This window comes from Elephantulus edwardii, unplaced genomic scaffold (genome assembly GCF_000299155.1).
Source record: "Elephantulus edwardii isolate Elephantulus edwardi_28Jun2011 unplaced genomic scaffold, EleEdw1.0 scaffold00113, whole genome shotgun sequence".
Taxonomy (NCBI): Eukaryota; Metazoa; Chordata; class Mammalia; order Macroscelidea; family Macroscelididae; genus Elephantulus; species Elephantulus edwardii.
In genome coordinates this window covers 4,412,140-4,424,649 of record NW_006399863.1, presented here as the reverse complement: position 1 = coordinate 4,424,649, position 12,510 = coordinate 4,412,140, and the positions used below count along the sequence as shown (strand labels likewise).

Sequence of the window (12,510 nt, the reverse complement as noted above, 5' to 3'; positions counted from 1 at the left end):
AAGAGCCAAGTGCCACACTTACCACGTTGCTGTATACTTTTAAATTCATGACCGTGCTTAGAAACACATTTGTTTCGCAATAGCCGTCATTTGCGTCAACGTTTTAAACAAATGGGTAAAGCTGTGTTCTAATAAAATTTTAGTGACAGAAATAGGTAGCAGGCTGGATTTAGGTCAATATTCTTCAAATTAATTTAGATACATGAGGAATGATAACAATGTAGGTAAATATCTCAGGTGATCAACCTTACTCCACTTTCCCAAGTAAGCCTCCTTCCTACCGTCATTCTCTCTCTAAAATAAATGTCTAAAAACTACATGGAGAAAGATTGAAGAGTATGCAAAAGGCATTTATTCAAAGGCAATAAAGAGAAAATAAATTAGAAATAAATTTTGGGAAATGTGGTACCATCTTGGTATTTGCTGCCCAGTGATACAACCATTTCCTGGGGAAGTAAAGCTACTCCTCAGCTAAGATAAATACCTGAAGCACATTTTTATGAACAATCTGGATGCTCTGACAAGTGAGAGTAAGTCACTTCAAAGAGAGTCCTAAAGGGCACTTATTTTCCATTCCTACTGGCATTAGATATACAAGTACCTAATCTTTAACATTGCTGCCCTGAACTGTGCTGCAATCTCAAAGGCATGCAGTTTGAATCCACCAGCTGTTGCACAGGAAAAGATGGGCAATCTTCTCCTGTGCAAATATCTGCCTCTGAAGACCCACTCTAGTTGGTTCTGCTTGACAGCTTACGACAACGACAACAATGGCATGAGATATAAAAGTATCTTATCTTGAAACTTTGCTGCACAGATCTCTTATGTGTTGGCCCATCTGTCTCATCTTGGGATTTAGTGCCAACAGACAACCAATGCTTTGTGGGCTTAATTAATTAATTAATTGACTGATTGATTAAACAGTAAGTCATTTCTAACAAACAGAGTATCTGTAACTTCAATCACAATAGGTAAATCTTATAAACAGGAAGAAAAGTAACTATTTCTGCATTTCTCTTTTTAACAAGAATCAATTAGAAGGTACATCCTGTATTTCACTCCTTTGGAAGATGAAAACAATCAAAGGGGTGGGTACACCCACACCTCTTACATACATACAAACTCACAAAAATGTAACAAAGGTATTAAGGAGATTTATGCTTACTTCTTTTATATGGAGTTTGTGGTCAGTTCCTCCTTCAGTGGTAGAAACACCAAGAGGGTAGTTGAAAGATGATGTATCAATTTCTAGCAATGGGCTTTGAGTAGCCTTAAAATGTACATTTTCAATTTTTGCACAAGCAAGCTGCTCATATTCCTTCTTTTCCTGGATAGAGTTCAACTCATATTCATGCTTTTGCCTCAGCTCTTCACAGGCATCATTTGTGCTTAACCCTAAAGCTCTGTTGACTGTGTCTGTCAGTGGTGCATCAGAACGACGTGCATTTGCTAGTGTTTCTGACAGCCAGGTAAACAGCCTTTGGATGTCAGAAACACCAGAGTTAGAGGTATCCTGCTGTTGTCGTCTCAAGTCAGCATCATGCCCAAGACCACCAGTGAGTGAGCCAACAAGCTGTGGAGACTCTGAGGGGAGAAAGGAAAGGAAAGTCATTCAAAAAGGCTGACATAAAAATGGAAATATCGAAACTCAAAACCATATATGATTTATGCTTTAGATGTTAAAATAAATAAAAAAATATGGAAATATCAAATATACCTGAAAACAATTACAATGCGTACAAGGGTAAGACCAATTAAACCACTGGTTTACATTTTACAAATATATCCATCCCTTATTTTATAAATATAACTGGCTGTATAATACTGCACAAGGGTCAAAATTACTAATAAAGGAATTAATTTTCAAATTAAAAGAAAATTATTTTAAGAATCCTATATGTATACAGATAAATACATTAAAAACCATACCATAGGTGCCTTATATTCTAAAACCAAACTCCTTAGTCTACCTGACATTTGGCCAATAGTAAAAACATCTGCATTTGCTATGAAGGATGTTCAACAAACAAATATAAACATGACTTGAGTTCTATCTTCTATACTACTTTACATATTTATCCTTCAGACTTAGTATCTAAGCCTTATCCTAAGTGATTAGATTATTGAAATTCATTATGAAGCTAGGATATTAGAAATGCAATATTATCCAGAAGAAATCTATGCCAAACTTGCCCCAAGAACAAAAAGTACTTGTAAAGGTGTGGACATTGTAAAGTGAAGTGCTGCCTACAGTCATAATGCCCTCAAAGTGCAGGATCTTCTCTTATCTCAGAAAATAATGTGTTTTAATGCTGGGATAGTCGAGATGGAAGGATGAAGCCTAAATAGATGCCAGGATTTCCAATTTAGTAAAGATATAATGAATGCACTACTACAGGAAAGAAGGAAAATAAGAGCACTTAAGTATGATTCTAATTATATTAAAAACTAATCTACAGAGATAATAAGAAAAACTCTTGAGTGGAGGTATTACAGCAGAAGATAAGCCCTTTCACGGAGCTTTGGTGGACTGTTAATCCAAAGGGAGTGCCCCACTAGCAGTTCAAATATACCAGTGGCTCTGTGGCAGAAAGACAGGTAATGTTCTATGCAATTTACAGCCTCCAAAAACCCACTGGAGGTTGGTTCTCATTCTACAGCAATGAGTTAAATACTTTGGAGTGGTATTACAGCTACCAAAAATCATCAGATTAGAACTTAAAATCAGTGCATTTTATGATATATCAATTGTTAGTTGCTGTCCATCTTATGGCAGTCCCATGAGTGCATAGCAGAACTTGCTGTAACCTTTCTGAAAGAGATCACCAGACCTGTTTTCCAAGAAAATTCTGTAAAACTCCAATGTTTTATCTAGTAGTTTAGTGCTTAACTCTGTGTCACTCAAGCTAATGTTTTAAATTTTAAAAAGGAAAAAGGATTAAAATAAATGCACTTTTACAGTTTTATAATGACTGGGTTCACTACCAAGTCAAGATCAAGTACCACAAATTAAGTATCGTATTTATTGAGCACCTAAAATGGTAAAAAAAATACAGTTTAGGAATAATTCTTTGCAGATCATCAAAATTTGAGTATTCTACCATTAACTAATGAGTGAAGACGAGTTGTGGGAGGATATCAAGGGTATCATCCAAGAAGAGTACAAATAGTCATTGCAAAGACAGAAGAGGAAGAGAAGACCAAAATGGCTGCCAGAAGAGACTGAAAATTGCACTGGAACGCAGAGAAGCCAAAGCAGAGGGAAAAATTCAAGACACTAAAGCCTTAATAGAAGATTTCAAAAGTCAGCACGGGACGACAAAGTAAAATATTACAATGAAAAAAAAAATTACAATGAAATGTGAAAGGAGTTGGAGTCAAAAAATCAAAAGGGCCGAACTTGCTCAGCCTTTCTTAAGCTCAAGGAACTGAAGAACAAATTCAAACCTCGAGTTGCTATAATCAAGGATGCTTTAGGCAGAATATTAAATGATCCAGGAAGTATTAAAAGAAGATGGAAAGAATCTACTGAGTCACTGTACTGAAAACAATTGGCAGACACAGAAGAATTTAATGAAACAACATATGAGCAAGAGCCTATGGTGATGAAGAAGTTCAAGCTGCTTTGAAGGAAATAGCAAAAAAGAAGGCCCCAGGAATAGATAGTATACCAATTGACATATTTCGGCTAACAGATGCTGCCCTGGACTTGCTCACCAAGTTGTGCCAAGAAATCTGGAGAACCACCACCTGGCCAACTGACTGGAAGAGATCTACATTTGTTCCCATCCCAAAGAAGGGTGACCCAACAGAGTGCAGAAATTATAGAACGATATAATTAATTTCACATGCAAGCAAGATTCTACTAACGATTATCCAAAAACGACTGGAGCAGAGAACTGCCAGAAGTCCAGGCTGGGGTTAGAAGGGGTAGTGGTACTAGGGACATTGTAGCTAATGTTAGATGGATCTTAGCTGAAAGCAGGGAATACCAGAGGAAAGTCTGTGTTTCATTGATTATGCAAAGGCGTTTGACTGTGTGGATCATAACAAACTGTGGCTGACTCTGAGAAGAATGGGAATCCCAGAACACTTGATTGTGCTAATGAGAAACCTATACTTGGACCAAGAGGCGGTTGTCAGAACAGAGCAAGGAAACACTGCATGGTTCAAAATTGGGAAGGGCATATGCCAGGGATGTGTCCTGTCTCCATACCTTTTCAACCTGTATGCAGAACAGATTATCCGGGAGGCTGGGTTCTATGAGGAGAAATGTGGGGTCAAGATTGGTGGAAGATCTATCAACAATCTGCGATATGCAGATGACACAACCCTGCTTGCTGAAACTGAGGAGGACCTGAAGCACTTACTGCAGAGGGTCAAAGGACTGCAGCCTCCAATATGGATTGAGGGTCAATGTCAAGAAGACAAAAATTCTCACCACTGGGCCAACTGGCAGCATCAGGATGAATGGTGAAGAGATTGAGATTGTTCACAGCTTTAGTTTGCTTGGCTCCATAGTCAACACTCTCAGCACCAGTAGCCAGGAAATTAGAAGACATATTGCCACAGGAAAGTCTGCTGTTACGGACCTCTCCAAAGTACTGAAGAGCAATGGTGTCTCTTTAGAGACTAAGGTGCGTCTGATACAGGCCATGGTGTTTGCTATCACTTGTTATGCATCAGAGAGTTGGACAATGACTAAGGAGGATAGAAGAATTGATACCTTTGAGCTGCGGTGCTGGAGAAGAGTATTGAGAATACCATGGACTGCTAGGAAAACAGATTCATCCTGGAAAAGGTCAAACTGGGCTGCTCCTTGGAGGCAAGGATTCTAAGGCTCCATCTAACATACTTTGGACATGTTGCAAGGAGGGACAGGTCCTTGGAGAGGGACATCATGCTTGGTAGGGTGGAGGGACAGCACAGAAGGGGAAGGCCCCCTATGATGTGGATTGATTCAGTGACTGGGGTAATCGGGATGGGTGTTTCAGAGACGGTGCGACTGGCACAGGACAGAGTTTAGGGCTATTGTACATAGGGTCGCTATGAGTTGCAAGCAACTCAACAGCACGTAAAACCACCGCCATTAATTATTGAGTATGTCTGAAAACAGATTTAACTGTAAAGTAAGGACAGTAACACTCAGGGTTATATAAGGACTGTATGTACTCACAGAATGTAAAGCATTTCACATGTTGTTAGGTGCCATCAAATTGACTATGATTCACAGCAACCCTATGACCAACATATTAGAGCCTTGCCCGATCCTGTGCCATCACAATCTTCATTATGCTTAAGTTCATTGTGTCAGTGAATGTGTCAAGTCTTCTCTGTCTGACCCCATCTTCTCCACTATGTCTTTTTCCAAAGACTTGCCTTTCCTGACATGTCCAAAGTATGTGAGACAGTTTCATCATCCTTGTCTCTAACAAATACTGTGGTTGCACTTCCTTCAAGACAGATTTGTTCTTTTGGCAGTCCAAAAGATATTCATTGATCTCTAAAACCACAAGTCATAGCCATCGACTGTTCTCATGTCATCCATAATTCACTGCTGAGCTTTCAGAAACATATGAAGGAATTGAAAATATCACAAATTCTATCAGGTATACCTTCATCTTTAAACTAACAACCATGCTCTTTAGAACTTTGAATAGGTCCCTGGTAGCATGTCTTTTGATTTCTTGGCTGCTGCTAACAGAGATGTTGGCTGTAGAACCAAATAACATGAAATAATTGACAGCTTCAATCTTTTCTCCACCTATCATGGTGCCTATTGGCCCAGTGGTAGATTCTTTTCTTGATGTTGAGGTGAATTCCATTAATACACTGTAGTCTCTGATCTTTAGTAAGTGCTTCCAGTCTCCATTTTCTACACAAAAGTTGTGTTTTGCATAATGCATCTTCCTCCACTCTTGACAGCACATTCTTCCATGTAGTGAAGTTTCTTTAATGATATGTTCCACCATTTAATTGGTATGGAGAAAGAAAAACTCTGATCCATACCATTCCTGATTTTAAACCATGCTGTGGTTCTCTTATTCTCTTCTAACAATTGCCTATTGATCAGAAAAGTTTTAATTTGCATGTGCATAATTAAATGTTCTGGGAGTGTCATTCTTCTGTTAACTTTAATTTCTTATCTACAGGTACAAGTAAACATCTTTTTGGTATTCATTTCAGCAAAGATTCATCTGACACCGGTAATTATATTCCTCTTGCCAACCATCTTCTGAATCCAGCTTAAATTTCACACAATTTCCTGTTGATTAGTGTTCAGTCATTTTTAATAATCTTCAGCAAAATTTCACTTGCATATGACATTAATGATATTGGCTCAATAATTTCCAGTCAACTTTTTTTTGTGAAAAAGAATCAATACGGATTTCTTTCATTCAGTTGTCCAGACAGCTGTCTTCCAAACTTCTTGGACTGGAACTGTGAGCACATCAGGGCTGCAACTGTTTCCTGAAATGCATCAACTGGTAGTCTGTCAAATCCTTATACTTTTTTTTTTGCCAGTGTACTTGAACATGTTATTTTCCCTAAATGATTCAGTATTGATCAACTCTTTTTTGGCGCAGTAACTCTGCATATGCCTTCCATCTTATATATTTTTGGCTTTGCGTCTTCGTTTTATGCCTCCTGAATCATTCAAGATTTTGTTCAATATTGAGAATCCCTCAATGCAGATGAAAGTTTGAATTGCTTTAGTTTTTTTAGCTTGAGGAATGCTAAGTGGGTTCTTCTGTTTTGGTAACTTAACTCCAGTTCTTTGTATATTTCATTATAAAACTGCTTTGTCTTCTTGAGCTGCCCTTTAACATTTTCTGTTTAACTCTCTTACCTCAGAATTCCTTCCCTTTGTTTTGGCTTCATTCCAGTGGAACTTTCAAGAATTTCTTTAATATCCATTTTGGTCTTTTCTTTGTTAGGGCTTTTTGCTTTCTTTTTGGATGATGTCGTTGATATTGTTCACAATTTGTCTAGTCTTTAGTCATTTGTCATGTGTTCAATGCATAAATCTATTCTAGAGATGGCTTTCAAATTTGGTGAGAATAGACTGAAGGTTTCTTTCATTTCACTTCTTCTTGACTTGTTTTCATTTTCTTCAGCTTTAATTTGAACTTGCAAGAGTAAATGATGATCTGTTTCAGTAAGCTCCTAGCCTTCTTTTGACTACTGCTTTTGAACTTATCCTACATCTCTGTAGATTCCATTTGATTCCCATGTAGTTCATCAAGGAAAGTCTACCCATATATAGCCATTTATGTTCTTTGTAAAGAATTGTAAAATTTAACACATATTAAAACACTTAAGACATAGGTCATAGTATGTTAGTGTTGTTGTGTACCACAGAGTTGGAATTGACCCAGTGCTGACCCTCTGGCATATTTTCAGAGACAGTTAATTCCACAGGGAGAAGACTGCCTTTCCTTCTCCCATGGAGCAGCCTGTGGCTTCGAACTGCATGCCTTCGTGATTGTAGCACAGCTTTTTTTACCACTAGGCCACCAGAGCTCCTGCGTCCAGGTCACAGTATAAGACAGCACAAATCAGTAAACACAAGAAGTCTGAGTGTCAATTAAAAACTGTGACATCAACAAAAAGCAATGAGAAACTGTCAGAGAACAAAATAGCTAGAAAGTGTAAGACTAACTTGAATTGCAAAGATGTAACATAGTCTTGAGAGAATTATCAGATGCTACAGGAATAAAACTAAATAAAAATGTAACATACTCTGAGGAGAAACAAAAAACCCTTATTAAAGAGCATGTCATAGTCAGGTGATCAGGCAGAGTATGTCCAGTTCATAACAAAGCTCTCAATAACAATCTGAGTAGACTGGTCAAAAATTAATAAAAGCAATATTGAAAATAACTTAATTATCAAAATGAGTCAGGGAAAAAAAATGTTAAATATTAACAGCCACCTGGGAGATAAGAAACTGAATAGGAATGACAAATAAAGAAAAGCCAAACAGAACTTCTGCAATGATGGAAATGTTCTCTAGTACAGTGGTCACACTGCTGCTAAACCAGGAAATGAATAATGTTTAATTTCACTTAATTTTAATGAGTTTACATACATGAGGCTAGTGACGATCATAATGGATAGTGAAAGGAACAGAAATAAAAGATGATGAAAAAGCTAAAAGCATGGAGGCAAGAATTCTGAAGCTCCATCCTTGAAGAGGGACATCATGCTTGGGAGAGTAAAGAACAGTGCAGGAGAGGAAGACCCTCAATGAGATGGACTGATTCAGTGACTGGGATAATGGAGGTAGGTATGTCAGAGACAATTAAGATTTGCATGGGATAGAGCAGGTTTAGGGCTGTTGTACATAGGGTCTATATGAGTTGCGGGTGACTTGACAACACATAATAACAACAAGAATTGAGGAAACAAGCTGTTAGGAAAACAGAAGTATAATAAGGATACTATATACTGAATTTGCTTATAAGAAATGGAAGAATATACAAATCTACCATGGTAAATAAATTCACCAGCAGAAAACATGGGCTGTGCAAAAAACCAGAGCTCAACATTATGAACTAGCTGGATAACAACTTTCTAGATGAGAAAAATATTTTCAATTAATTGCAATATTGAAACAGACTCACTTAAAACAAGTATTCTCCAAGTGTTTCTAAATGTCAGCTCACATCAAATCATGTCAATTTAAGAAGAAAGGAAAAAGCCAAAGATATTCTTGGTGTCAAAAAAATAAAAGTTCTTACATTAGGCAATATATTAATGTTATCTAGTATTTTATTTTGTACTTTCCAGCTATAAAAATAAAGACATGTAAGAGGTAATCATAGAGTCACATAATTTGATGGGTGAAGGGAGGAGCGGTGGGTAAAGGAAAGAGAATCTGCTGTGAAAAACAAGGTATACGAACTTTATGAACTTTGTATGTAAACCGGTATAAAATTTAAAAAAAAAATCTGTAAGAGAACAGAAACTCAGATTAAAAGGATAATAGCGAAGTATACTTTATATTCTCTTATCTTAGGCCAAATAATTGAGAAATCTGATATGTTATAGAATAGAGGATAGAAAACTTTCCATAAAGGTTCAAATAGTAAATATCCTAGAACTTGCAGGCCACACAGTCTCTGCTCCATTTTAACATGAAAGCAGTCATATACTCAGAAATGACTGGACATGGCATGTCCAGAAAAAACTGTTTATAAAACAAATAACCACTGGGCCAACTGGCAGAATCATGATTGATAGTGAAGAGATTGAGATTGTTAACAGCTTTAGTCTGCTTGTCTCCACAATCAACACTCTTGGTAACAGCAGTCAGGAAATTAAAAGACGAATTACATTAGGAAAGTCAGGTGTCAGAGACCTCTCCAAAGTACTGAAGAGCAATGATGTCAGTCTGGAGACTAAGGTGCACCTGATCCAGGCCATGGTCTTTGCAATTACTTGCTATACATCAGAAAGCTGGGTGACTAGGGATGATAGAAGGAGAATAGATGCATTTGAGCTATGGTGCTGAAGACTACTGAATATACCATGGACTGCTAAGAGAATAAACAAGTTCATTCTGGAGAGGGTGAAGCCAGGCTGATCCTTGGAGGCAAGGATTCTGAAGCTTCATATGACATACTCTGGTCATGGTAAAAGGCAGGACCAGTCCTTGGAGAGGGATATCTTGCTAGGAAGAGTGGAGGGACAGCACAAGAGAGGAAGACCCTCCAAGAGATGGACTGATTCAGTGACTGTGGTAATGGGGGTGTGTTAGAGACAGTAAGATTGGCACATGATAGAACAGGGTTTAGGGCTGTAATACACAGGGTCAATATGCGTTGCAGGTGACTGGATGACACATAACAATAGTTTAATTTGGCAATCAGGCTATATAGTCTGCAGATCCCAATATTGGGGGGGAAAAGGCATTTTACTTTTGATTGTTATTATTACTATAATAAGTAGACGCATTTTGATATTTTACCTTCATACAGATGGCAATTTTCAAAGAAATCTCTGGTTTTGGCAAGTTTTCTCATATTCTCAGGTAGCTCTTCAAGCTTCCTCTTCAATGCAGTTTTGCTTCTCATGTCTTCCATATCTGAGTCCCCACTTGCATTTTTTTTCCTACACTGAATTAAATTAATCAATTCTTTGACTCTATCCTTATCATAATCCAGAGAATGAGATGACTTCTGCTTTCCAGATATGCTAATTTCACCCCTTGAGTTATTTTGTTTTCGGAATCTCATTTTTGTACCATTCATTTCTTCTTCTTGGCCTTCATAATCTGAAAGGGGACTAAGCTGCTGAAGTTTCCTATTTTCTTCAAAAAGCTCTTTTAATTTACAAATAGGCAACTGGTACATTTCAGGCCGAAAAATATAGGTATGCAAACAATCATCAATATGGGATTTATTTTTTGGAGCTGAGTATAAGAATTTTTTATCATCTAATCGTGAATCATATGGAAACATGATAAACTCTCGTTTACCTGAACCAAAACCTCGCTTAAAAAATTCATTTATGTACTTTTCAACAACAGAATGATAGTTTATAGTATTTATAGTTTTAAATTCTTTCCGACACTGAATCAAAGAAAATTGTAAAAACTGAGTTATTTTTAATATATCTGATACACTCTCGTGCTTTTCCTGTGGTGCTGCACTGGCTGGACCTTTTTGTGCTGAGGGGGGGAAAAAAAAGTAAACCATATTAGCAATCAAAAAAAAATTAATCAAATACAAGTCAAAATATTATCAACTAAGTATAACATTCAATATATTACTGTATCATATTGTACTATTATCATATACATCTGTAAGTTCTTATGGCATACTGTGCAATATCAGATTTTAACCAAATGGTTTCCTCTCAAATATTTATAGCCTCAGAAACCCAACAGTGGATCACTAATAATTTGAGATGACTCTACAGCAATGGGTCTGGTTTTGAAATATACACATCTTAAAACACGTAAACAGCATAGTTATTCAGCCAGGAAATGTAAGAAACTAAAACAAATGAAAAAAGAGAACAAAAACTAATTGCTTAAAAAAAAAAAACAAAAAAAAAAACAACTAATTGCTTATTGAAGATCTTTTTTCCATTCCCTCCTGGTCTTAGGTAAGTCAAATAGTGGCAAACAAAACGTGAAAAATAAAGATGCAGGGCAAGAATTAAGGTTTCAACAACACTAATCTCCAAATGACAACAATCTTACTCCTCCTTGTTACAGTACAACTTTAAAGCACATGAATGTTCTTCCCAATAAAACATTATACAGGCACTGAGTAACCACAATTCACAATCTCATCTTCATCCATCAGTGAAAGGCGTCAGAAGGAACCTAACTTTTATAAGAGATTAAAAGTTACTTTAAAAGCAAACAATAGGACAAAAATGTTCTCTAACACTAATGCCAAAGATCCTTATTAATTTTGAATGTTCGAATACTTAACAAGGGAGCTCTGGTCACATAATCTGTAGGGAGTTATGCTGCTAATCTAAAAATAGAATAATTCCTAGTGGTTCACTCCACCAGGGTCTCCTCAGGAGAAAGATGGGCAATCTCCTCTCATGTGATTCACAGCCTCTTAAAAACATGCTGAAGGGTCAGTGAGCTATGAGCTGGTTCAGATTCAACAGCAATGAGTGACCAGAATACTTAATCTGGAACCAGATTCTTTATACTCATTCAAAGTTAAATGTAGAAATTATCTATGATTTAAAAAAAAAAACAAACCCCAACCAAACCCAAATCTAACACACTGAAAACTATCAGTAAGTTGTAGCAGTGAAGTATTTAAAAAGTTTTTGACTCAAAAAATTAATGAATACCAAATACATTCCTTGTGGTTGAAGGGGTGGGGGAAAATCAAGTCACATGATACATGTTTCATAAGGGTTAATGTCTATTAAGGGGATCTGTGGTGTCAAAGTAGTCAAGAGTTATGATGTAACAGACAGGCAAGCAGTTCGAATCTACCAGCATCTCCAAGAGAGAAAGACAGGCAATTTCCAGTGCCATTCACAGTCTCTGAAAATTTGGTCATGTATGAGTCAGTTCCAACTTGATGGTAGTTGAGTGAGTGAACATCTACTGATGATCGAGTTTTATGCTGCAAATACTTCTTACTATTCCAATTATTTCCCAAACCACGTAACAAAGATAAAATGCTGGGAACTTTAATAAAAATGTTGGTTATCTGGGAGCTCTGGTGGCATAGTGGCAAAAAGCTGCACTGTAATCCCAGAGGCACACAGTTCAAATCCACCAGATGCTCTACTGGAAAAGGAGGGACAATATCCTCCTGTACTAGTCAGATCCAATTTGACGGTACAAGCACACAAAATAATAAAATAAATAAAAATGTTGGTATCTATATATACTAAATTAGACAGTTATAAACTTACAAGGAACTACGCCTCTAGGTTCTTGAAACAGAAATAAAGCATGCAAGACTCGAGACTTGACAGTCTGATAGTCTGAAAAACAGAAGCCAAATTTATTTGTTAGTA

The 12,510-nt window shown here is 37.0% G+C and overlaps 1 protein-coding gene across 1 annotated transcript in view; it reads right to left on the bottom strand.

The window, feature by feature from the left end:
- FAM208A (family with sequence similarity 208, member A) overlaps positions 1-12,510 on the bottom strand; it is a 61,567-nt gene that overhangs the window by 14,431 nt on the left and 34,626 nt on the right. The window contains exons 13-15 of the mRNA XM_006892218.1: positions 12,406-12,477; positions 9,974-10,675; positions 1,166-1,584 (exon numbers count right to left, since the gene is read on the bottom strand). Coding sequence (XP_006892280.1) covers positions 1,166-1,584; positions 9,974-10,675; positions 12,406-12,477 — 1,193 coding nt within the window. The remainder of the gene's footprint in view (positions 1-1,165; positions 1,585-9,973; positions 10,676-12,405; positions 12,478-12,510) is intronic.